Source organism: Rhododendron vialii, chromosome 8a, assembly GCF_030253575.1.
Source record: "Rhododendron vialii isolate Sample 1 chromosome 8a, ASM3025357v1".
NCBI classification, from domain to species: domain Eukaryota; kingdom Viridiplantae; phylum Streptophyta; class Magnoliopsida; order Ericales; family Ericaceae; genus Rhododendron; species Rhododendron vialii.
The window spans coordinates 9,521,585-9,544,560 of record NC_080564.1 but is presented as its reverse complement, the minus strand read 5'-3'; the positions used below and the strand labels follow the sequence as shown (position 1 = coordinate 9,544,560).

At 37.6% G+C, this 22,976-nt stretch overlaps 2 protein-coding genes across 2 annotated transcripts; one reads left to right on the top strand and one right to left on the bottom strand.

Annotated features, from left to right (window-relative positions):
• The first annotated feature begins 11,786 nt into the window (after positions 1-11,786).
• Positions 11,787-16,652, top strand: LOC131336328 (mitochondrial outer membrane protein porin 2). The gene is made up of 6 exons (XM_058372116.1): positions 11,787-12,028; positions 12,172-12,239; positions 15,201-15,311; positions 15,402-15,488; positions 15,742-15,950; positions 16,064-16,652. The coding sequence occupies exons 1-6, from the start codon at positions 11,980-11,982 to the stop codon at positions 16,368-16,370; spliced, it is 831 nt and encodes a 276-aa protein (XP_058228099.1). The 5' UTR covers positions 11,787-11,979; the 3' UTR covers positions 16,371-16,652.
• Positions 16,653-22,027: 5,375 nt separating this feature from the next.
• On the bottom strand, positions 22,028-22,697 carry LOC131336043 (large ribosomal subunit protein uL24z-like). Its single transcript, XM_058371661.1, has one exon. It carries the CDS (start codon positions 22,587-22,589, stop codon positions 22,149-22,151), a length of 441 nt encoding a protein of 146 aa, XP_058227644.1. The 5' UTR covers positions 22,590-22,697; the 3' UTR covers positions 22,028-22,148.
• Positions 22,698-22,976: the final 279 nt, after the last annotated feature.

Genomic DNA, 22,976 nt, shown 5'->3' with positions numbered 1-22,976 from the left:
CGAACAATACCAAATAAAAGGATATTCATTTCAAACTGCAAAATGCACGACTTGATTGTATCATTCGTGCAAAAAATGAAGTAAATTGGTTATTGTTATATATTTGATCGCACATAACAAAAAATCTCCTATGAATGAATCTACGTCCCGATGAAGGGGCTTCCAAAACCCAACAGACCCAAAATTTTGCGAGAATGATTAAAACACCAAGAATAACAAAATTAACGGTATGGATCATCATAATCGTGTTGCGTTTGTGTGGTTAGCGTACATTCGACTATAACAGAATACCTTGGTATAGAATTAAGTAAGTTCAGTGTATAGATTTGAATGGTAGCTATAGACTCATTTTTTCGAATGTTCGATCTAAACCGTTACGATTTAACGTCTTATCAAATTTATCATTCTCACCTGAATAGGTGATAATCGAATGTCGAAAACCATATGATCGGAACACATTCGGTGCTTCTAGAGGCATTAAAGTCCTATAATGCACTACTTGTCCTAAGCTATTTTTAAAAATCGGAACCATCTAACTTTTATGTGGGGGGGGGGGGATTAGATCATTCATGCCAATAATCAAGTAAAATGCTTATCGCTATGTAACACCTTGTTATTTTATAAAAATAAACTTCAAAATACATTGTATTTTAAACACTTCTAGGCTCCTATTCTCTCCATAAATAATTTACACCCCAAAATAAATTTAAGCCGCCAGCTAAATAATTTTCTAGATACTCCAAAATTATCAACTCTTCTAAGACCTCTCCAAATTAATTCTTATGTGCTCCGATTCAATTTTCACTAATCCGACTCTACACCTGAAAAAGAAATTATTCGGGAAGTATATGATACAACAGAATAGCAAAGCTTATATTCAAGTGAAATCAATAAACGATAATCGACCATCAAGTCGAAGCAACAATCACAAGGGACCTCATATCATGTCCTCCTCAGTATATGACCAGTGACCCTCCCTCAATACTTTCCTCACCGAGTCATCCTCGACCCATTCTGGCTATTGGACAGGCTATTGGTGAGTTCACTCGATTCCTGTACTAAACAGTTCTATAGTACTCAGCAAACAATATCATATTCGATACCAATTATTCCACTTTTCAATGATACCCACAAGATTGAACAAAGATCACGAGATAATCAAAATGAGTATAAAAATGAGAGTGAAGAGAGAATTCCGGAAGTGGGAAGCATATCGTATACTTCTCGGATTACCTCAAAATATGTTCTGAACCATATGCATAACCGAGTACCACTACTCTACACCAATTGAATTCGGTCTATCGTAAAACACCCGGCTCCTCCCCTATTTTCTCTTCTTTTTCTTTTGCCGACTACTCTTTCTCACTTTTTTTCTCTCTATAAAAACTCAATCAAAGAAAATAAAAAGTGAGGAAGTGAGGTGTGAGTTGGTGTGCATGGGTGTGAGGCTATTTATACTAGTGAACCTAGAATCTAGATCATATCTAGAAAATCAAATCAAATCTAGATCATAATCTTATATAATCTTTTCATATCTAAACATAATCTTATATTATCTAATAATATCTCATAAAATCTAAAACAAAGTTTAGTAGATCTAAGTATATCTAATATGATTCTTTCTAGAATATTCTTTGAACCTTACGGCTTTCTTGGAGGAAATGAATTTGTACTATAAATCTTAGTGTTAACTACAAGATCAATTTCTAGATTTCCCTCCTTATGACATGTCTCTCCCAAATCTCTCCTAGATTTCTCAAATCTTTTCCTAGATATCTCTCTCTCTCTCTCTCTCTCTCTCTCTCTCTCTCTCTCTCTATATATATATATATATATATATATATATACACACACACACACACACACTCTTTATATCCAATGAGGGATCCCGCACGGGCTTACCGTGCGGGACTCCCCTTTCCCGATCGAATTGCAACGATTCGAGCCGCTCAATGTGTTCAAAACGTGATTTTAAGGGTACCCGTGAGAAATAATCAAAAAAAAAATGATCGGGAAGGGCTTGATTTGAGCAGTTTTTTACTGAACCGTTCAATAAAAAACTGTTCGGATCAAGCCCTTCCCGATCATTTTTTTTGCTGATTTCTCGCGGGTACCCTTAAAATCACGTTCTGATCACTTTGAACGGCTCGGATCGTCGCAATTTGATCGGAAAAGGGGAGTCCCGCACGGTAAGCCCGTGCGGGATCCCTTAGGGGAACCGGACTCTCTCTCTCTCTCTCTCTCTCTATATATATATATATATATATATATATATATATATATATCTTTCAAGATCTCTCCTAGATTTACTCATATCTTTCCTAGATTTTTAGTATCATGAACCTAAGTCTAGGGTTCCATAATAGTTGGGTAAAAGGATATCAAGGTTCAAGATATGAAAAAAAATCCTATGATGTCAAAGGGTTTTTTAATGGCTAGCTCCTAGAGTTAAATAATAATAATACAATCACTTTAATAAATAATTTTTAGTAAAAGAATTATAATAAAATGTTTAAAAAAATTGACATGAAAATTCGAATGATTACACGCTACATACTTGATCGGACGTAGAAAAAATTCAATCAAACAATGAATCAGCGTGCCGATGAAAGAGCTTTCAAAATCCGACGCACGAAAAAATTTGATCCCATGATTAAAACACTAAGCACAACAAAATGAACGCATTGAATGGTATCGATCATTGTGATTGCGTTACGATTGTGTAGCTACTGCTTGATGACCTCGTTTTTATATAATAGAGCTACAAAATGAACGCATTGAATGATATCGATCATTGTGATTGCGTTACGATTGTGTAGCTACTGCTTGATGACCTCGTTTTTATATAACAGAGCTACACATTATATACTAATTTTTCAAATTTATAACACAAGTTAATTGGTGGCATAGTGGTTTGTTTGTGTATAAAAGAACCTAGGGATTTGGGTTCAAGTCCTAGTCCAGGTTGTCCAGCCAACCCCTTTTTGTTTTTTGTTTTTTTGTTTTTTCCCCCTTATTTCTATGCTTGCTCGACCAAAGTGTGTCGTAGTAGAGGTTGCCCCAAGCGTAGGGCTAGGTCGGTTGCATCATAATAAACTCGGAAATCCGAGGTCGAATCCACAGGGAGCCAATGGAGCTAGGTCAGAAGGTTTGTTTTACGAAGGGTTAGGACTGCCAACCTTTAGATTTGGCGTTGAGACGACCAACTTTTGCGTTGTGGAATTCTCTCTACCTCCTAACTTAATTGAAAACGAAGATTGACTAGAAACTAACAGCGGCAAGGTCTAGGGGTTCGTTCCGCCCATAACTTAGGCCGTTCAATGTTTCTCTTTGATAACTCAAGTGAGAGTCGAAGTCATTCGATCTCACTCGGAAGATTTAACTATGAAAATCAAGTTTAACTCATACAATGGGGTTTGGAAATGGATGAAAACTTGTTTAGGCATTTTATCGAACACAAAGAGAGCCATGGTTCCAAGTATTGGGTGTGCCAAGAGACTTGTCTACACCCAATTAAAGAAGTTAACATCTCTAGGTTTAGACTAAAGATTATAGCTTAACAAGTTCTTTGAGGCATTTGGCAAACACTTAGAGTGACATAGCTCCAAGCATTATATGTGGCAAGAGATCAAGTCCTTATCTACACATAATCAAAAAGGTTAACAACCCTAGGTTTTGTTACATAAAAATGAACTTAATCCATTCACAAACCACATTAAGCACAAAAAATGAGAGAAGCCATTAAATTACCTAAATCATGGGGTAGAAATCACCCCATGACCAAGCCTACATCACTACTCACCCATAGTGGGTATATATACAAGGCAAAACGAAGAGAGATACAAAAACATGGGCAAAAACAAAAATAAAAACTAGATTAATGTAAAGAACAAGAGTACTTACAACATTAATGAAGGACAAAAATCTCAAAACCCTTGAAATCCTTGCTCTTTTGAAGAGAGAAGGAGAACTAGAGAGGAGAGGATAAGAGGAAGGTAGAGAGAGAAAGTGTAAAATGAAAGATACCCTAATGAAATGAGGTCTAGGGGTATTTATATGCTCTCAAAGTCGGATTACAAAGGTCCAAAATACCCCCAAGTCAAAGTGCAGTCGGGTACAAAAACGCAGATTTTTTTCCAGGATGTACCGGTACCGTGAAATCCTAGTACCGGTACAACGCTTGTTTCACGGCAGTTTTGGACCAAATCTGTCCGAGGTGTACAGGTACCACAGATACTCGGTACCGGTACATTGTTGGCAGAAACTTCCAAATTGTTTTCTTCTTTCCAACGACCCATTTGATGCCCCGGATAGTCCTCGACACTTCTTTACATGGTCCTTGGGACTTAGTGGCGGGATGCCACGTGGTTTTGGACACTTGGATACTTCCGGGAGTCATCATTGGTGTTCAAAACGCCTTATTTTCACTTTTTTACCTGAAACTTACAAAAACACAACCTCCGTGCAATATCATCTAAATAGAGCAAGTTTCGCATGTGAGAGTGACAAAATTTGGATCGATAAGCCCATTTATTTACACTATCAAGGGCTTATCATTCTACTATGTTTTTTTTTTGTTTCAGACATTTTTTTCTTATTTCTCGTTAGATTTGGGGTAAATAATATACAACTCTTGCACATTTCCTTTCTTATTAAATTACTCTTGCACAATAAATATTTTGATAAGTTTTTTTAATTTTACTCGTTATTTTGTAATGTTAAATTTACAAACTAAAGGTCCAAAGCCTATTCACTAACAAAAACAAAACAAATATTTTTTGCCGAATAAAAATTGATTTTTTAAAAACATGATTTTTTTTAAGAAATTATTTTTTTTTAAAATTTAATATCTTAGTTGTTTAAAGGTAAACAAATATTTTTTACCGAATAGAAATTGTTTACTTTTTTTTTAAATTAAAAAAAAGCCATTTGGCTTATTTATTTATTTTTTGTTTTTTCGTGCCTCGTGTCGTACCCTCTCATGCACGTATTGTGTCGTGTCGTACCCATGCCCGTGACCGGCTAGAACCGTGTCATGCCGTGCCGTTCCTATCCACTTTCCGTGCCCGTGCCCGTGTCGTGCCAGGCCAACTTTCGTGCTGCGCTCGTGCTGTGCCGCCCACTTTCGTACCCGTGTCTTGCCCCGGGCCCACTAAAACCGTGCCTGTGACGTGCCGTGCCGGCACGGCCCATTTGACATCTCTCGTTTTTTATCTAGCAAGTTTTGACCCTTATATAGCCGACTGCAAAGGTGACGTTCCACTTAGTTCAGGGACATCAAAGGAATCAGAACTAAATCAAGGTCAAGACAATTTGCAACATCAACATAATGCTCATGTATTAGATTTTCTCGGAGTGCAACAATTTGATAAGGTTCCCAGCATTCGTCTAGTACATCTTGTCAACAAATTGAAGTATGAAGAGAAAAGATCATTGCATGAATACTTTTCATTGAATGTTTTTTGGAAGACAAGGGTACTAAGCGAGTTGAAGTATTCTAAATATCTATTTCTTTGGAAGGGAATGTGGCAAGCTTCTAATGAGAACTCGATGACAAGTTCTATTGAAGAAAAAGAGACTGATGTAGGACATAAATGAAGAGTTTTTGTACTTTATTTTTGTTGTTTTTTAATAAGATTTTGACTAGGAATATTTTCGTTTATGTTAGAATTATTAACTTTTCGTATTCAGTTTGATTTTGATTTCTACCTTTATTAGGATTCTTGGTATACATGAATTAGGATTTTATTTTAACTAAATAAAATATATATGTTCTTTAATGCCTCTTATTTTGACATGATTTAAGATTTCTTTTTCAGTAGGATTTCTAGAGTTAAGATCGTATAAAAAGGGCTATAACCTATCCAATTATTCAACTTTTAATCAATATTATTCTGAGAGTGCTCTCTATTTTGCTTGTTCGCAAGGTGTGCTCGTGAATTCGAGTGTTTATTCGTTTGGATTATTACACAAACTAATTTTCTTCGTGAATCTTGTCCTATATCAAAACTTGGCTTTGATATAAACTATGCAATTTTTTATGTAATCAAGTCTGCGTTAACTTGCATGCAACTCGAATAATTTCAGAGTTTCGAAGATAACGACCGGAGAAATTTTCCAATTGCCTAAAAGTTGGAAAATCTGATCTTTCATAAACATGAAATTTTATGAAAAAACAAACACTTCTTTGCTTTCTAGTACTAGTTAACAAATAGCATGTGATTTTCTGAAACTGCAATTACTCTTTTTAGTCCGATGAATTCGAAGGAAAAAACACATATGATGTTGCTTTTTGACCAAACTAAGGGAAATGATTTTGTCACTCTCTTTTTTTGTTAACGTCACTCTTCTGTAAGTATATTTTTGGTGTAAAAATACACTTGTAAGAGAATGACGTTAAAAAAAAAAAAATGACAAAATCAGCAACCCAAACCAAAACAAAAAAGGTTATAAGTGAAGTTGGCTTAAAGCAAAAGGAAAGAAAATGTCATGGAATTGAATTGAATTAACCTAGTAGTACGCGTTTTGTACGCGGAGGGGATATTATATAACGCGGTTTACATGGTCCCCAGACTCCACACTAGTGTCAGCAATCACGATCGTTCAAAATTGCACAGAATTGCACTCCTCACTTTCAATGTCACTATAGCGGTTTAAATTGATTAAAGTAATTCCAGTTCCATTCGCACGGTCCGGCACGGAGGTATCATACGTTTTGTTTGGAAGGATAATCGGCAGAATGCGCGTGATATGCCACAACGGAATTGGAAATTTTGTGGTGCACTTTTTTATTATGGTAGATTCGGACTGTCCATTTCGATAATCAATGGTTCAAGTATGTTTGTTATCTTTTATCAATCAAAGTTAAGAAACATATTTGAACTATTAATTGCCGAAATGGACGATCCGAATCTGCACTGTAGGGTGACATTACATGAAATGTCTTGCAGCCTGTAGGATTATCGGATCCAGGGATCCAGGTATAACTAGGGCCGCGAAAGAGTGTATGTTTAGGTAAGTTTGTTAAGGTTTAAGTGAACTCAAAATCGAGCTTGAGCCCAATGTGAAACTGGACGAGTCAAGTTGGCTTAGGTTTAAATCGAATTCGAGCTTATTCACAAATTTTAAGGAGCTAAAAATATCATGCGATTATGTTTTGCGCAAGTAACTTGCCTAAATATCATGCGATTATGTCTTTGCACCTTCAAAAAACATAAAGAATTTTCATCCCGCGCAATTAAGTACTAATTAAATTAACGGAAGCAGATGATACATTCTCGAACTTTACACTCCATTGATAAGTTTACCTCCATATAGTTTAGAGGAAATTTGGAATCACCCCTTAGGTTTTTAAAATAACCAAATGGGCACCCAATTATATCAAGTTTGGGCCTTTTCAAACGGCCTCACTTTAAATTGACCCCTCAAAATTTTTAAGCGGGATAACTTTAAGCAGGCCTCACTTATACATGGCTCTATAAAATTAAGGCTCCAAAATCAACCAAAACTTGAGATCCTAAAGCTATGGCTTTACGGTATTTAGCCCAAATCGAGGTGCCCGTTCTGCCAAACTATGTTAATATATAATAAAGAAACCTCTAATCCTTGTTATGAGAGGCTGGCATTTTCACTCGCGCTACCCGGATCGAGAGGGAAAACGAAGTCACCCCTCATTGCTCGTATTGGGAATGTTGTCTGTAGGCGGTTACCTGCCTGCCCCTTCCTTTATGTTGCAATTGGTTCGGTCATTCGGTCAGCTACTATCTATAAAGGAAGCTGTTCCTCCCCCTAGGCTCGGCTTTGCCTACTCTCAAGCTATCACCTTTTTTATTTTAATTAACAGTATGGTTATGCTCTCTTTGAACGTCTACTTAGCGTAATCACGAACAGCTTAGCTTTTCCAACCGGCTCAGACTAGCAATGTACCATGAAAGATAGCTCTTGGCTCTTGCAACACGTTTTGCCCTTCTCTTTTCATCTTCCATCGCTTTGTTTTGTAGGAGATGGTGTTTGCAATCTTTAGCAGAATGATGGGTTCTTTTTGTGTCATGAGATGATTTTTTTTTAAAGGATCTGGCTTTTTTGCAACTTCATTTGGGTCATTCATTATGACAATCAATGATCCAGATTCTAAAAAGTTTTTTCGTGAGAAGAATAATTCTTCCAGAGAAGCAACTTTTAACCAAATGAAAGAATTAAAAACACTTTTGGACGTCTAATATCGCACAGAATGTTCTCTGCAGTCCAATCACAGACTGCAGATAAACGTGATTGTTTAATAATTAGGTTCTTCTAAGTAACTTATAGTCTTTTTTATTTTGTCATTGATTGATCATTGTCAGAGGTATGTTTGCAATGGCAATTTTATATTTTTATTGTTTAATAAAGTTCTTATGTTTTTGGTACTACTAATCAACAATCATGGTGTGGGCTGCATGGTTGTTTAATTTGTATGATCGCACTGGATTCAAAATTTTACCACAAATATAGGCAACTTGTTTCAAGTTTGAAGCCGTAGCAATTAGGGCCAGCAGCAGTCCAAGGGAAATGTCTAAGTCACTATTCAACACATTTTATCAGCCCAAGAATTGAAAGAGTCGTGAGATTTTTGTAGACTTGTAGTGGATCAACAAAGAAGGATCTGGACTAATCTCAAAAAAAAAAAAAAAAAACAAAAACAAAGAAGGATCCAAATCTCTGACCAGGAAAAAGTTCTTGAAAAGGGGGCAACTCGAATTAGAAAGGGAATAGTCTTGGAAAACCTCTGTTCAAAACTTCAAAGCCTTGTTGAATGCGTTGGTAGGTGAAACTAGTTAAGAGCATCAACATCAGAGTAGGCATATGCGTAAGTTTAGGTGAAGTAGAGAAGTAGAGCCAAAAAAGTGCAGTGCAGCAGATTAGCAAAACGCAGAGGTAAAATGCATTTTCTGAAGCCCTTTGGGCATTTTTTGCGGATCAAAAAAAAAAAAATGCATTTTCTGAAATGGTTCGGTAGAAATAACTAAGCACTGTTCATTATATACCGTTTACTTTATTATTGTTTTACACAACTGACACGTTCTCTCTCCTCCCTTCTGTCTTTGTTTGTATTTTATAATACTATAAATGTCATATTTTATCATATTTTAATAGATGGAGAGTATTATATACAGAACATTGGTGTGATATTTTAGTCAAAAGAAGGCAGCAAAAATACATTTCTCCACTGTTCACCTGCCATTTCGACGAACTATTGATGTACTTGCTCTAATGCGCCTGACAAATATCCACCTAGTAAAACAATTTTTAGTGATCTATGAGACTTAAAATACCCTTTGGCTTTTCTCTCAATCTTTTCAACTTCCATTTCTCAAGCTCCCAATTCTCACGAGTGCATTAGAAAGGGAACAACATGGTTCTGGAAAAATTCGTCGTTAATACGTTGTAAATTGACTTTCATAAAAGCAAGAACAAAATGATTAAAAGGTTATTGACCGAAAGTTTAACGGAATTATGAAGAGATAAAATAGATGTTCATAATTTTATTTCTTTGGTTACCAGCAATGTGCTATCGATTTTAATTTTTTTAACCTTTTAAGTTCATCTCGGTGAGAAGAATCGAAAAACGTATAAAAATGAATCAAAATGACAAAAAAAAAGAAGTCAACCATTTTAAAATGTACTTTAAGCATGCACCAAGCTCATAACGGAATACTCTGAACCAGTTATTTTATAGGGCTTGTTGAGGAGTTTATTCATGAAAAAAATTATCTTCTTCAAACATCGAATCTATAGATATCTAACAATCTTTGTTTTTGGAAAAACCAAAATAGTCTGAGTATTTTAGATGTGCCACCCAATACTTCACAATGCTCCCGATAGTTGTTTGTGACAAGGTACACTTGTGGAGGAGTGATGACCGATAGTAGGGGTGAGCCCAAGGCCGGCTGGGAAGGGCAGCCAGAAAAATATGGGCTTTGAGCCCAAAAAAGGGCATCTAAAATTCTTAGACCCATATATATGGCTCAAATAAAAAATTTGGGAAAATGACGGCGAATGACGTATTTTTGATAATTAATACCCGCCAAAAACATACTGAGAATAATTGTTAATGCTAAAAATGTCATTGACGGATATTAATTATCAAAATACGTCCCGGGCCATCATTTTCCCAATAAATTTTGACTTTTCACAAAAATAGGCTCAATTGAAAATTAGAGGCCAAAAAATAGGCCCAATTAAATAAAAAGTTAGAACGGTGGAATTAGGAAGGGGCGACCCATAGCTGATTACTCCCATTACGGCAATTCGGCAAACGACATTACCCATGGCCATGGCTGTTTAAGGTTGACAAGACGACTCGAAGGAACGATGATGACCGTGGACGCACGGCATATCTTAAGACCCCTCTTTTACCATCTCCAACTCTCCATCTCTATTAAATAAGTTTGTTTTTATTATCTTGACCTAATTTGTTAAATTTTAAGGACTTTTTTTTTTTTTTTAGAAGACTAATTTTCAAATGATGTATTTTTAGATATTGTAATAGTTGTATTTTTTTGGGATAACTATATGCTTATATTTTGTAATGGTATATCTTTTGTAATATATATATATATATGAGTTAGGTTCCGGTGAGGGATCCCTCATTTTATTAAAATGCGGGACTCCCCTTCCCGATTGAATTTCGATAATCCGAGCCGCTCAAAGTGATCATAACGTGATTTTAAGGGTCCCCACGAGAAATCAGCAAAAAAAATGACCGGGAAGGGCTTCATCCGAGCAGTTTTCATTGAACGGTTCAAAAAAAACTGCTCTGATGACGCCCTTCCGGGTCATTTTTTTTGTTGATTTCTCGCGGAGACCCTTAAAATTACGTTCTGCACACATTGAACGGTTCGGATTTTCAAAATTTGATCGAAAAATGAAAGTCTCTCATTTTGTTAAAATGAGGGATCCCTCACTTGAAAATTCCTCTATATATATTTATAAAACTCTTGGTAGATCAAATTTTGTATGAAAAAATATAGGGAGACCTTATTCAAGGAGTTTGCTTTCGGTCTTCAAAATTTATGAGCTGATCCTGGGTGAGCTTCTTCTCATATTCCATCTACCTGTACCTTTTTATACTCTTATTTTTTAGAATTATTTCAAGTCCACAATCATGATCAGAACCGTTTACCTTGTAGAGTATGTGAAAAAGATCAAGTTTGCGAAAAATTATTTCATCGAAGATTGGCTGAGATACAAATATGTTGCATTTCACAATGCAAAATGATTGAATAATATATTTTACACCTAAGCCTTACAATTTCTAGAGTAAAATGCAATTTATTAATGCATTTATTGATATTCGATCAAAACAAATTTTCTCAAACATATTTAATGGTGGATATGGATCTAGAATAGACCCACAATGAGAGTATGGATGAGTTGTATAGGAGCTGAACTCCTAGAGTACCATGTTCTAATTACATTAAAGGCTCGTTTATTTATGTATTTTATTTTTTTATTGTTCTATTCGGTTAAGTAATCAAAATGAAAAAATAAAAAAATTAATGTTAGGTTCATTATGTAAGTGAAGATAATAAGTAAGATTATCATCCGAATAAGCAACAAGGTAATGAAATCCAAACAATCTTTATCTTATTTTGGTTTCACAATTATCGAATAAATTAAAAATACCAAAATGAGTTTTTTTTTTTTGACATGACCAAAATGAGTTCTAACAAATTCAAAACCCGATTGATGGTGATAATAACCACCCGTAGCTAAAAGCCCACGCGACCCTCATTCGTCACCCACTCGCTACCGAATCCACGGTCCAAACCTGCCTGTGACCAAATAAAGGTCACAGGCATCGTGAACGTCTCGCTTTCCTCTCCCCCCTACGATTCAGCCCCATTTTCGTGGCCACCACGAAATTCCCCCCCTTCATCACAGGTCCCGGCGATTCACACACTCCGAGCACTCTCTCTCTCTCTCTAAAAATCTGCAAACATGAGCAAGGGACCTGGACTCTTCTCCGATATTGGCAAGAAAGCCAAAGGTAATCATCAATCACTCCTACTCGAAGACTATCCATTTTCCTGTATCGATCGAATTCCCCGTTGTTTTTTGTTTGTTTTTTTGGTTTACGTATGTGTTTATTTGTGCTTACGGTGATGGAATTTTGTTGGTGATTGAATTTAGATCTGCTTACGAAGGACTACATCACCGACCAGAAATTCTCGGTTTCTACCTACAGTGACACTGGAGTGGTATGGATCGATCTTTTCGTCCCTCTCTAATGGCATGACCCTGGACTGTTCGTTTTATTATTCTGATTGTTTAGATACTCTGGAGAATTGTGGTTCAATAATCTAGGTTCTGTTAGCAGTTTCTGATTTGAAAGCAATGGTGCTTATTATCTACGTGATGTGTTGTGTGCAAAATGAGGGCGTGTCTAGTAGTTTCCCTTGCGGATGCATTGTTTGTAGATCGAGAGTCTGTAGTCAGACGCGAACAAAATGGTGGAAGACTTTCACTTAAACCATGTTTGTGTGTGCGTAAATAATTCTTTTGGAGGCCAGAGATTAGGAACCGGAACTAAGTGCGGCTGATGTGAGTTACGTTTTTTTTTTTTTTGCGAGGTAAAAGTAGTAGAGAGCATTTTATGTACAAAGGATTCGGATTGGGGAAGGGTGATATTGATTGCTGGAAGCTTCTACGAAGTGTCGTTTATTATCTATGTGACGCGTTGTATGCATAATGAGGGCATGTCTAGTAGTTTCCCTTGCGGTTGCCTTGTTTTTTAGTTCGAGAGTCCGTGTCAGTCGGGAACAGAATGATAAAAGGCTTTCACTTAAAACATGTTTGCATGTGCGTAAAGAATTCTTTTGGAGGCCAAAGATTAGGAACTGGAACTAAGTGTGGGTGATTTGGGTGACATTTCTTTAGCAAGATAAAAGTAGTATAGAGCATTGGAAGTACAAAGGATTTGGATTGGGGAAGGGTGATATTGATTGCTGGAAGCTTCTACGAATTGTCGTTTTGTGTTTGGTGATTATTTATGGGGAAAACAAGTATAGAGAGGATGTTTCCTTCATTTATGGTGATTTGTTTTTTCATTTGGGTTGCGTGTGACAAAATGAAGGGAGTGGGGACGGTCTTTGTGGAGATGATTTGGAATTACTTTCTGGTATGGTTTCCAGAAATAAGCTTATGCACATCTGGCTGATTTGAATGCATTGCACAGCTAGAGGTAATTCAATTATGAAGTTGTTGACTCAATAGGTCATTTGCAATTTGCATTCTCATGGTTGAATGGGCGACTAGATGGGAAAGATCATTAAGTTGGATTGGTCAAAAGTGAAATCTGATATTTGTTATTCTGCAAAACATTTGAGTTGAAGGACTGGGTTGCCCATAATAAGACTGAACCCACCATTACTCAAAAAACCAATCTACCTTTTCCTGAAATTTTTGCCTGAAAGATTGGGATTGCATCTTAGGATTCCTACGGTGAAGGTAAATGCTCTTGGAAAAGCAGACTTTGGTTCCAAGTTCTAATAGGTTTTGAGTCAAAATATAAATGATAAACTTTTACATAGTAAATGAATATGTATGGTATGGTTTGGATATGATTGAAAATGTTTGAGGTGTACACATTTAAGTACATAGCAAATAAGAATGGTCCAAGTGAATCATTGAGATTTTGGAAGTTTATCCAATGTGAACCGTGAATCATCAAAATTAATACCGAATAAGTCAATGACTCGATGTTACAACTGAGCATTAGAGCATGGTCCATGCACATGTTAAATAGCACCGACGCGGACATGCGGCACGACATTGAGTGTCTGACACAGCGAACAAATTCTTAGAAATGGAGGATATGACACATTGGGGACACGTTAAATAAAATATGTCCATGTACGTTTAGTATTAGTACATAATGTTAGAATAAAAAATGAATTTTTTTAAAAATGAGGCTTATAGGAAAATTCAACGTGTCTTCACTCACTTCTGTTGTTGCATCATTAAGATTTGTCACTACATTCACAATAGTAGTTCAACGAAAAATGATGTACCATTCCCATTTGTCATTATTGTATTGTAACTGTCGTCTATAGACCATCATTGACCGTACAAAAAGAAGAATTCCCTAAGCTATAACTAGATTTAACTACTCCATTTGATGCAACATGTGCCATAGTGTCTATATTCGATAGAGTGCCCTCGCAATGTCCGGAGCATGTTCTAGAGTATCCCTAGAGTGTCCTAGTGAACAAAATGGAAAACGAAGTAGGTCACTTTTGACTTGCTTGTTAGACCTATGTCCGTAGAATGTTCAAAGAGTGTCAGGGGTGCGAGAAGTGTCCGACACGGGTACGTGATTTTTGACCAATTGTTTGTGCTTCATAGTGCATAAGCATACACAATTCTAAATGTATTGGATTACAACCAAATAAGTCAGAAAAATATTAAAATAACAAGTATAGAATTTTTTACAGTAAAAATGTCACCTGGTATCTAAGGCATGTGAGGTCCTTTAATAGAGATAGCTCTTGTCAAAACAACTACTCCCATGCGTCCCAATTTGTTTGTCCATCTTTTTGACTTTTACATGTCCCAAAATGTGTGTCCAGTTTTAAGTTGACTTCTAAAAGTTACCTTAATGCCCTCTCTTTTACAAAATTATGTATTGGAGAAAGTACCTTCTCATTTAATGCCAGAAAAGTAAGGGTATTGTTGGACCTCGAAGCTTTTTGATTGTAGTAACTTGATCTCTTAATAAGTTGAATTCCACAATTGGATAAACAATTTGGGATGGAGGGAGGAATTGCTGTGGAATGTCTTATAGCGTTTTGATGAATTTGGGTTCATTTTGGTATGTGTGTAATTCTCGTATCAGATCATGTGGAAACGGGAAGGTATTTGTTGTTTCCTTGAAATGACCAAACTTTGAGTAGATCACAGCGGTTAGTTTTGGTTGACATAATGATATCTAGTATAGATGGCCATGAATGTATTAGCTAGATTAAATGTTTGGGGATTCAAACCTGGCCACTTTTCTTTGGTTAAAAACTTAAGTAGCTCCTTATAACCCAACGAGAATTGTTAGTCCTACATGGCAGTGGCTGATTTGAGTTGAGTTTGATTTTTCAGATTCATAGGGTATGAGAACTCAATTCAACTAAGTTTCTGTATTCTTTTTTCTAATATTTTTTTCAATGTAGGCCATCACGTCAACTGCAGTGAAGAAAGGAGGGCTATCTGCTGGGGATGTGGCGACACAATACAAATACAACAACACAGTACTTGATGTCAAATTTGATACAGAATCAAATGTGGGTTTCTCAACACCTTGGCTTTCTTATGATAAACATAAAGTCATCTTTTTTCACTGAGCAAATGCTCTTATCACTCTGTTTTTGCAGATCTCGACAACTTTAACTGTCACTGATATCATCCCATCAACAAAAGCTATTGCATCATTCAAACTTCCTGACTACAACTCTGGCAAGGTGCTCATCCAAAGACACCTCCTAAAGTAACAGTAGCTTTTGTTTACCAATTAGTGTAGGGACACGTGATGAACCACATAATGCAGTATTGGGAGTAATGTATTTTCTTGGGTGGGCCCCTCTGTTATTTAAGACGAATGTTCCATTGCCAACACTGCATCAAGTTTTGCTCTCTGCAGTTATTCATAGTTTGTGGACGGATGTATTATTTCCTCTAGCTTTCCAATATCAAAACTTGTATTGTCTTATGCAGCTAGAGGTTCAGTACTACCATTACCATGGAACCTTCACTACGGCTGCTGCTCTGAACCAATCCCCTGTTGTTGATATTTCAGCAACAATCGGCACTCCAACTATTGCCTTTGGTGCTGAGGCAGGCTATGAGACCAATTCTGGCAAATTTTCCAAGTACACTGCTGGTGTTAGTGTGAACCAACCAGACTCTTGCGCTTCAATCATTTTGTAAGTCAAGTACCTCAAAGGGAGAGTTTTATTAGGAACGATAACATCCATTTCACTTGACAATGATTCGATATTGTTTGTAGATTCCAATTGTTGGTTGTTTTCTTCCCCAGGGGCGATAAAGGAGATTCTATAAGGGCATCATACGTGTACAATTTCGACCAATTAAAGAAGAGTTCCACTGTTGGAGAGATTACTAGAAGGTTTTCCACGAACGAGAACACATTTACTGTGGGAGGATCATATGCAGTTGATAACCTGACATTGGTCAAAACAAAGCTCAACAATCATGGGAAGCTTGGGGCCGTCTTGCAGCATGAACTGATACCCAAATCGGTTCTGACCATCTCTAGTGAGTTCGACACTAAGGCCTTGGACAAGACTCCCAGGTTTGGGTTGGCCCTTGCTCTCAAGCCTTGATGGATGTTCTGCCATTGATGATATCTTGTTGGAGTTCGATACCCTCTTGATATTTTTTTTGTGGGTGGCTCTTGAAAGGAGCGCTCAATAATTAGTTGAATAGAGAGATTTGTTTTAGGTTCTTGATGAATGGATGATTGTTTGGTACTTGGGCATTGCCATTGGGGCTTTCCATCTGTATTCCTTCTATTTCCTTTAAGCATGAAGTTTGCACATTATTTTGTCTTGACGTGGGGAGCTTTTTCGGAATTGATTTAGAAATTAGAAGTATTGCTTATTCCATTGACGTTTTGTGGGATTTTAGTCCGTTTGAATGCAAATGGAATATAGTTTGTCCATACATCTGTTTGGACGGCCTATCTATATGCTTCTGGCTGGCAGGTAACCACATGCACCTTGTCATTATCTCATGAGCAGTGGGTGTTGTTTTGCAATTTTTATGGTATAGAAAACTTGTGTTAGCTTTTTTGACCTTTGGAGACTAGCTGCCAAGTGCTCTCAAGGGTAAAAGAAGCAACAATCTGGTGCACAATCGGAGTGGAAAATCAGTGGAAGGCGGCAGATGACTTGTTCTTTGCTTCATAATTTCTTGATCATTGAACCTTAAAATGGGGCATTGGAACCTCCTTCGTTTATTCAATTTTCTGTTAAGACGCATTTGCATCAGAAAACTGTAATGCATAATGTTTGCTTGAAAAGATGGAGGCCAAACTTCTTCATATTGGGTTGAATTATTGAATATATATTTCCGAACAATCGGATAAACGTTTATAGTTTCTCGTTCTTATTAGGGATATGTATCTGGAAAATGGGGAAGATTGTGGGCGCCAAGCATGCCGAAGCCTCGCTTCTCCAGAGAACAGGCACGGTGGAAATCATACTCTTAACTATTACAGTTTCTTTGATCGGATTTTTTATTAAAATTCATGGGCCGTGACAATCTCAGAAGATGCGGCAATATATCGATGCATCCATCTCCAGGCAGAAATTCATTTTTTTGGGTACACCGGATATGTCAGGCAAAAATTCATCAAACACAAGCAAATAGCACAACTAATCTTCTCAACCATTATTGTCACGCTCTCGATTTTTAACATAAATAAACATAGCTTTTCATAAATAAATTCCTCACATTATCTTACATAATACCCAAAAGAGTTCACCATATCATAGTCATTAAATTACAGATCCAACTCCAAGAGTTTAAACATATTACATCATTAAAAGAATTAGAGTTAAGGTTCTATTACATTTACAAAACATATTTTATCAAAATGTCTAAGTGTCTCCTTTACTACCTCTTCCGAAGATATGCACTAGAATGCATGCACTTCACTTCATGCTACTGAAGATATGCACTAGAATGTATGCACTTCACTTCATGCTACTGTTCTGGAATCACACCTGAAAAATGATAAGTTGAGCTACACTAGCCCAGTAGAGATATCTACACAATCATTATGTGCAAATGGGAGGACATGTAGAATGAATAACAGAAGCAAGGTACGGTATCTCAAGGAGAAACAAAACTCGACTAGTAATGGCCCCAAAGTCAAAACACAAATGAAGTACCATGACTACATACCATGACTTTAGTTTGACCACGAGAACTTACTATCTGAATGATTTTCTCATGACTAACACTGCCCCTCATCTTATTTCAAATCACTAATCCGATATTTTGACTTATGAAATTATCGTAATCAAAGAATCACAATGTAAATGTCTTTAATACCATTCATACTTTCACCATGATAACCTCTTTTCATTCACATCATGTAACAATTTCCTAATCGTTTTGTGTCATGAGCAAAAGCTCCTACCTGGCCATTTAAGGGATCCCGATACCCCCTACCAGACACCTTTCCTGTTGGTAGGTCCTGAATATATTATGAGCATTTGCTCCTGCCGGGCCATTTACGGAGTCCCGTTGCTCCCCACTAGTACCTCCCTCACTGATGGAGCTAATTCAAGTCGCACATCATAGGTCACCATACCACAATTCCTCCGATACACTTTACAATTTAGTCATTCATCTCAATCACATATAGTGAACTCATAACGAAGACTTATTCACATAGAAGTAGTACGGATAATTTCATCTTAATCAACTTATTATCATTACGTTATTAGTTTTCTCATCACCATACAAGCACTCACATATCAAGGGATATTCTCTCACAACGATTCATGGATTTCCACCCTGCAACCCATGAAACCGTACAGGTCACGCAAGAGATGTACCACATATCAATCATAAGGAAAATGTCTCATGTATCCACGCCTAGCATTGTTTAACTCAAAGGAGCGTTCTACACATTCGTTTTTCACATCACATGTCAACACATACAACCTTCCCCCACCTATATACCTTATGTTCTCTAAACCTTCATTTCAGTGTCAAAGGACTCATATGGAACCCAACGACCACTACAAAGCCTTTAAGTATACCACTAGTCTCGTCAAACCATTCAATTAAGTACTCAGGAGAACCTAAGAACATCCATGTCTCACCCAAACGATTCTAAGGAAAAGGATTTCCCAACATATACGAACATATCTATCTTATTTTGGCTACCAAACCTAGTCGGTTAAGAATTAGGAGATAAGACCACCACCATTGGAAAGTAGATTTTCTGTACATCAATTTTGATATATGATATGCCCAAAACAGAGTTCGGATGAAAAAGTTTTGCTCGTTCGAAATTTTGCCAAAATGCAAATTTTTCATTCCCTCCCGATAGAACACAACCTCCTACCGGTAGGAGACTAGAATTTCACCAAAAACACTACTGGACAACGTTTCTACCGGTAGGGACAAAACTCCTACTGGTAGGACCTAGGTTTTCAGTGCACGATTTTTAGATTTCACAAGAACGATTCCAACAACGAAACCAACGATCTAAGGCACGATTTAAATACCAAATCAACACATAAACATATAATAGAAGTGAGAAATCTCTACCTCAAAGTCGAAGAACGAAACCCAAGCTCAATCAAGCAAGCTCTAGCTCCGAAAACCTTGAATCAATCGAATACTCCTCTCCGAGCTAAACCCAACGAAATACGAGCTCAAGATTGCGTGTGGAAGGTGGAATGAAGGTGAATCTTCGTGGGTCTCGAGTTTATAGCTTGATTTCGAGAGACAAGAGAGAGAGAGATAGAGAGCCGAGTGAGAGAGAGAGAGAGGACCGAGAGAGGGAGAGAGAGGCGAGAGTAGAGAGAGAAGGGAAATGAGAAATTGATTCTCTACACGCACACCCTACATATATATACTCATACACATGTGCCTAACACTCATATCCCAAACTTTCAAATTCTATCACATTCAACCCAAATCACATTCTCCACATTATTGTTATTATTCACATAATTTGCAACTCAAACATTAAAATTTTTAAAATTTAATACGGGTCTCTACAATTATAGTTTGTCTAGAACTTCTAAGGGAAGAGGGAAAGGAGAGACACCAAAAATTCCCTCACAATTTGATTCCTAGTTTATTAAAGAGGAAAGGTTAAAATCCAAGAAATAGAAGTGGAAAGTGACCTTCTTTCTTATCTTTCTTTTGTTCTAATATTTCTTGCCATTTTCGTTTCTTTTATTGCAAAATCAACCAAGCAGAAAGAACCCTTCTGTATTAAATTCTCCCTATCTTCCCCTTATTTTATCTTCCCTTTCAGTATTTCCAAACCCAGCGTTTGGCTCCAGTCATTGGAGATTTGAAGACAAAAATGATAGTAAAACATTTGATTCTGTTGCCTGGCAACGAAGGTAATGATACCGCAAAATGATGTTTTATGACATAAGCTAATAGTCAATCGATGCCCCTAATGCCATGACACTATTCTCTAGTGCCACGACTATTTATGCCAATTGCCCCTTTTACCCTCAAATTTTCTCTCGAAGAAATGATTTTCTCTCTTTTCAGTCCCATGGCTGCCTAGGAGGCTCCGCCTCCAATTCAACCCCACCCTCTGAATAAAAATACCTTCCGTAAGTTTTTTCCTCTCTCTCCATAGGAAGGTGAACACTATCTCCCCTTTATCAGTCCAATAAATTCTACCGACAAATTGTTCCTTACCCACAATCTATGCGCATATGGATACAATAGATTGCAAAATTGCAGCAAATAATAATAAAAAAAAACTTTTCTCTATTTTGGTAAATATTCAAATCCAAAAACACCGACACCCTTCTTCGATTGACTGAAAACTCGTCGGAGAAATATGGAGAATCATAGGAAACGGTAAGACCCAAGTTCTTTCTAGTTTCTCCTACCAAAATTTCTCCACCGTCTATTGGAGGAGAGGCGGCGGCGGTCTGGCTTCATTGAGCAAGGAGATTGGGTGTTGATTAATCGGGAGTAGGGAGGCCGCCGAATTGAAGAGAAATCTTTCCTGATGACCTCATTGGTCAGAATTTGATGTTGGTGCTTTGTTCTTTGTATTGATGTACATCTAGACTTGTGTATGTATATGGAGAGAGAGAGAGAGAGAGAGAGAGAGAGAGAGAGAGAGAGCGGCTTTTAATTCCATGGTTTGTGTTGGTTTCTTAAATTCAATTTAGTTGTGAATAAAGAAGGTATTTTTATTCAGAGGGTGAGGTTGGATTGGAGGCGGAGCCTCCTAGGCAGCCATGGACCAAAAAGAGAAGCATTTCTCCGAGAGAAAATTTGTGGGTAAAAGGGGCAATTGGCATAAATGGTCGTGGCACTAGAGAATAGTGTCGTGGCATCAGTGCCTATCATAGTGAAATGATGTATTTGAGTATCAGAATGAAGTTCCCACAGGCTTTGCTTAGGAAACAATAACAAAACACACATGACATCCTAGACTCTCCCCCAAAACTATAGTCAGATAGATCATGAGTCAGAAATCAGTTTAAAACATGAATCACTTTACCTTGAACAAATTAAGTTTAAGTTTGTTTTGATAGCAGCATCAGAATGAGAGAGTCTCACAGCAGAATCTTGTTCCAATATTCGAGTCAGAATGTGAGTCTATACAGCAGAATAGCAGAGAAGGGATGACTATCATGTACAATGATTACCCAGGAAGTAAAAAGGGCTTATTGTATCCCTAATTGTAACTGAAGCCGCTAATCAAAGGCAGGTGGGTAGAGCATGGAACTGTAAACAACAATATGGCAAGCAGGAGAACAACTAGCAATTTTTCTAACAGGTTCATCTGTTAACACATAAATAGAACCAAGAAGCCCAGGGAAGGCTACATAATGACAGCGACAATGAACCTGGAAGCTCTCGAAGGCTATGTAATGACAGTTACAATGAAAAGCTCACCATTGGAGGTATCCACCACTACCACCTGTGAAGAGAGTGAGGGCTCGCAACAGAAACAACACGTTGAATTCAGCAAGGAGATGGTGCATCCAACTAATCATCTGTTCTATTCAACCGCCCTTCTCACAAAATCATGCCCAGAAATAAGAAAAACCCTCTCAACAGATTAACTTCTGAAGTTCCGAACTCCGAAAAATGGCACATTTCCAGAAGTTGATTATACCAACGAACATACCGATGCTAAAATTACTAGTTCCACATGCAATCTATATCTTCTTAACTTAATAGACAGGCCATAAAACAACAATTTCATATCACTATATCAGCACACACGCATCAAAATAAGCAATTGATGTAAGCCTCAAACAGAATCAAATTTTCATAAACCCTAGCATCCAAATCAAATACATCAAAAAACAGTAAAATCCTCAAAACATACTCAGCTCAATAAACAGAACTACCAACACATATCCAAATCAGTCGATGCTCTGCATGATATCCTCGGCAGTGAACTTGGCGCCCTTATCCTTGTCAGCCGCGGCCCGGCCCTTGGCCTTCCGGTCCAGAAGCGACTTGCGATCCTTATCCAGTCTCAGCTTCGTCACCACCACCTTGGACGGATTGATCCCGACGTTGACCGTCGAGCCGTTCACCTTCTCACGCGTGATGCGCTCGATGTGGATCACCCACTTCTTGCGGTAGACCTGCACCACCTTGCCCTCGCGGCCCTTGTAGGTCCCGCGTACCACCTGGACCTCGTCGTCCTTGCGGACGGGCATGGACCGGACGTTGTACTTGGACCGGAGGTCTGAGGAGAGCGGCGCGCTCATAAGCACGCGGCGGGCGCTCGACGGCGCCGTGAAGTGGGCCTTGCGGCTCTTGCGGCGGGAGCTCGAGACCCTCGGATTGTACTTCATCTTCTCTCTCTCTTCTTTTTGGGTGGAGGATGAGGCTAGGGTTTTGTTTTTAGGATTTATAGTGGTATTGATTTTGTCTGGGACGATGAATGACTAGGGTTCTGGGTGTCCTGGCCTTTGGCCCAATGAGAAAAAACAAGTAAATTTGGATTTGGGATTGGGCTTAGAGGCCCATCTGATGAAATGATTTGGGCTGGGTAGTAGTCCGTTTAGCAAGACCGATAACAAATTTATTTTTTAGATTCTTCTCGTCACGACGAAGCAATAGTCTAAAAAAAATTGACGAAAAACTATTAAATGAGAATTTTTTTGAATAAGAACAAAAAAAAATCCAAATGAATTATGGTAACTTAAATATTTTGTAGGACGGTTAATAAAAAAATTTGA

Excerpts from the sequence above, each read along its gene's own strand:
- LOC131336043 (XM_058371661.1), bottom strand. The coding sequence starts at position 22,589 with ATGAAGTACAATCCGAGGGTCTCGAGCTCCCGCCGCAAGAGCCGCAAG.
- LOC131336328 (XM_058372116.1), top strand. The coding sequence starts at position 11,980 with ATGAGCAAGGGACCTGGACTCTTCTCCGATATTGGCAAGAAAGCCAAA. Across the intron at positions 15,312-15,401 it reads AATTTGATACAGAATCAAAT|ATCTCGACAACTTTAACTGT; the intron begins GTGGGTTTCTCA and ends CTGTTTTTGCAG. Across the intron at positions 15,951-16,063 it reads TCTTGCGCTTCAATCATTTT|GGGCGATAAAGGAGATTCTA; the intron begins GTAAGTCAAGTA and ends TTTCTTCCCCAG.